Raw genomic sequence first — 4,108 nt, forward strand, 5'->3', positions numbered from 1 at the left:
AAAAAAAAAAAAACCCAAAACCAAAACCAATCCAGAAAGCTAGCTCCTGTAAACAGCAAGGAAGAAGAATATAATTCACAGGTGAAAAGAAAATACTACAATATCACCACTGTGCTGAAAAATGTACCTGTTCTGCTGTGAACAATGGTTCATCATTAATGCAGGAAACAATGATGGAATGCATGTCCAGCTGTTCTCTCAGCTCTTCATCATCTGACAGATCAAGGTTCAAGTTATCATTTACCTAGAAAGCATGAAAATTGAACACACACACACAAATAAAAATACATAGACAGAAATTATAAAGGAAACAAAAGGGGAACTAATGTAGAGTTTCACAAACAAAACATTTTCCTTGCCCATAATACTGGTATCAATGCTTTTCGCTGTCAAGCACCCAGAAACTGAAGCATCTTTACCACTGAAATAGTAAGAGAGGCGTCTCTCTTGAAAGATGAAGAACTCAGCATTTAAAGACCACATATACAACGTCACGTAGATATCTGTAGGGAAAGCTGCCGCCCAACGGAGATATTTAAAGCAGGCAGTTGCCTTAAAAGAAGACTGACGTTATTCAGCGTGGAGTGGAAACCTACGTAGAATAAATATTAATCTGTGATTTTATGTGCTTTTAGAGTTTCATTTTTTTCACACAATGAAAGCAATTAAAAATTGTTCTAAAAATAGAATGTTTCCTTAAGTCTCCTTCTTCATTCGTCACATATATTTCACTTTCATACTCTGACATATTATAGCTTATTTACAAATATTTTAATATGTATAAATAACATTCTTTTTCTGCATTTTGTCTGTTATCACATTCCAGCCAAAACAACCTAGAAAAGCTAAAATCATTTGAAAACACACAATTTGTATTTCTTCATGCATCAGAAAGAAGGCGGGTGTCCTCTTTTTTCCAGAATCTGGACTAACCACGCAGTCACAGGCCTCCACTTGGAACATCTGCTCACCCACCACACAGACACATCTCAGTTACGACATTCGTTCACGTCTGCAGTCCTGAAACGGTCAACATCTATGAGATGGTAAGCAAGGGTAACAGCACATCCAGAAGGAGGTCAGCTCCTCTTTCCTCACATCCCCAGAAACAACATTTTAAGAGACTCACAGAATATATTCTGATGGTTAAGCTAAAAAACCAATTAAAACAGCCCAAAGCACAGCTGACACCAACAGGCCCACCTGGCAGTGCACCCAGCCACACTGCGTGCCCATTTCAGGCCCCACACTCCCACTCCTTGCACTGGCAGCTTCAGCTTTTGTACCTGCCGAACAGATCAATTCTGGCAGCGACACGTCTGGAAGAAATCTAACAATAATATAATAAAAGCAGTTACGCAACTCTGTTCCTTGCACCACTGCACAACACTTCCTCCCAGCTTCCCCTTTTGCTGCCAGAGCTGTGTAAAAGTATTCAGAGATCTGTGATGTCGAAGCAACAAAGATTTGATGAACCAACCTCATTTACCTTACGTTTTCACCTCCTAGAAGAGGAAGAGAAATACCTTAAGCTCAAATCCAATGGCATATTACTAGCTTCAAACACATCAAGGAAGCATTGCTTAGCTGTTAGCATTATTGTAAGAAAGTTAAAACAAGCTATTAGCTGGTCCATATGTGCTGTCACATATCCAGAGAAGTAGGAAAAGAAATGGTGCTGAATGCCTCCAAACAGATGGGCTTCAGACATCCAAAGGCATGCCAGGTGGAGTGGAAGCTGAAAAAACTTGAGATATGTCTATTTCATAAACTAATTTCTTTTCTACTTCCAGCATACCTAAGATTCTTTATAATCCAGCAACACAGCTTCATATTTATGTAGTTCCTTCATAATTTCCTTACAAAAATTCCATTAAATATTTGTATATGGTAACTGGTTACTTATTACAAAATCAACCTTCCAGTCCACTGTTTCAGTCACATAAACACGAACACAGCACAGGGGGCTGCAACTGTTTTTAACTTTAAATGTATGGATTTAATTACTTTAAAATCGCTTAGAAAGTCTGAGCATGCTATAAATAAAAATTAGAATACATGTAAGTCAAAAATCAAGAGATAATCATCAGACTCCAACAGAGAATGACAGAGACTCTGCGGGGGAAGATGGTCATTTTTTTTTTCTGCTATCCTTTTCACTAGAACAATCACTGCTCTTGTCAGCATAAAAAGTAGCTATGGATTCCTTAATGGATGGCAAAAATCAAAGCATTAACCTATTCTCAGGTTACACACTGAGATATTTTTACAACATAATCCAACTTCACCATGCTTAAACAACTTGTTCCCTCAGAAGACCTGAGAGATGAGAATTCTTCCTAGCTTTCTTCCTCAAGTGTTTTAATCCACGTGTAAGAAGCTCAGAGGACAACCTCTTTCATAAACCTCACTGAAGCTCTTCCTTCTCTAGGAAACTATTCATTTGTTAAATAAGAAAACAAAAACAGAACTAAGTTTTCCTCCCTTACCCAGAACATTCTTCAAAATGAAATGAAAAGGAGAAAGTGCTTCAGATAAAAACTTTTTCATTGTACAACTGTCTACCATGCTGTGGTCTAAGTAGCACTGGCCTCCAAAGGCCTCCATTTAACCCCATGTCACTCCAATCCAAGAAGAAGCAAACATACATCAACAATTGTTTTTCTCATGTCTAATATCAAGCAAAATATTTTAATCTATTTAGTAGCAACAGTCCTTTATACAAATGCAAATTGCTTTATTTCCCTGCTGAGTGTAAGAGATTCAAAAAGGGTATTTCTGCAGATTAGAACTTACCCCTTTTTCTGAAAGGTTCAGAGTTGGCAAGTGCAAAGCTCTGGTGTGGGAAGATTTCCAGTCAACTGGCATTACGTTACCATAATTATCGGTCAAAGCATTCCAAATCCTGGAGAAAGGAAAAGAGGAATTAAAACGTACAGCATAACAGAGTAAGCATACCTGTAATAGAAATATCTTTCTGCCTATGAGTATCAATTTTCCTCCCTAAATATTCACCTGCAATTTACTGACAATATTTTTATTATGCTCCAGATTCAAGAAGCCAAGTTTTTTTTTAATAAACATCAATTATTTCTCAGTTTAAATCCAAAATTTAGGCAGAACATTAAAGTAAAGCAAAAGGTAAAAAAAAAAAAAAACGTGACAGCCTTATTTCTAATAATATAACTCCACTCAAAATCTTCCTGGGGAGTGGGCAAGGCTTTCCCTATTGAAACTTGAGATCAGCTAGAAATTCTTTTCCCACAGTTGTTCCTGTCTTCCTTGCCTCCTGCAGATTAAAGTCAAGAAGTAGCGGAGGCTGACAGCAACATCTAAGCCAAACCTCTATTTTTACAGCTTGCGTTACCTTTCATAACGCTTTTTTCCCATTTATCACAGAAAAACAAAGTTACAAAGAATTTTGCTTTATCCAACAGTACTCTTGCTGACCGCAGCTCACCATTCTTCTTTACAGCTCATCTTAATCATTTCTACATACAAGCAGCTCGCACACGCAGTCCTACTCTGGTACAGCAGTTCAGATCTTGGACTGCCTGGAAGCACTGCAATGTGGGTGCGTGTCTGGAGCGGTTGCATAGCCAGGCTCATAGGGCTCAGCACTGAGCAATGCCTCTGACTCACAGCTCAGTGATGACCTCCCTGATGGTACCAGATAGCCAGGCATCTGCTGAGGGGCTTTTTTTGGCCCTTCTCTTGGGATAGGGCATTCCAACCGACTAACCTCAAAGTAAAAGAAATACCGCAGTGTTCCTCATGAAGTAATCTGAGAGTGAAATTTACCATAAGGTGTAGTAATTTTTAAAAATGAAGTTAAAAACAGGAAGGCAGCACAGGCCTGAAGCGCTCCGTTGCCGACGGGAGAAAGCAACGACCACGGCTGCAAAACTCGGAGATGCCGTTCCCATACTTTCCACGCGTCATTCCAAACGTACGTTCGGCCAGAAGCCAGATCAACCGGGGACCCGGCGAAAGCGGGGTGCAGCGTTAGGCCCGTGCCCGGAGGCCCAGCGGTGCAGCACAGACGGGCATCGTTCCCCCTCGGCCGGACCGGGCCTCCCCATCCGGCCGGAACGCCGCCGCCCCGCTC

General features: G+C 40.3%; 1 protein-coding gene across 1 annotated transcript in view; it reads right to left on the reverse strand.

The window, feature by feature from the left end:
* CRIM1 (cysteine rich transmembrane BMP regulator 1) overlaps positions 1-3,926 on the reverse strand; it is a 54,555-nt gene extending 50,629 nt beyond the window's left edge. The window contains exons 1-3 of the mRNA XM_019613495.2: positions 3,802-3,926; positions 2,797-2,905; positions 128-244 (exon numbers count right to left, since the gene is read on the reverse strand). Coding sequence (XP_019469040.1) covers positions 128-244; positions 2,797-2,905; positions 3,802-3,926 — 351 coding nt within the window. The remainder of the gene's footprint in view (positions 1-127; positions 245-2,796; positions 2,906-3,801) is intronic.
* Positions 3,927-4,108: the final 182 nt, after the last annotated feature.

Source organism: Meleagris gallopavo, chromosome 2, assembly GCF_000146605.3.
Source record: "Meleagris gallopavo isolate NT-WF06-2002-E0010 breed Aviagen turkey brand Nicholas breeding stock chromosome 2, Turkey_5.1, whole genome shotgun sequence".
NCBI classification, from domain to species: domain Eukaryota; kingdom Metazoa; phylum Chordata; class Aves; order Galliformes; family Phasianidae; genus Meleagris; species Meleagris gallopavo.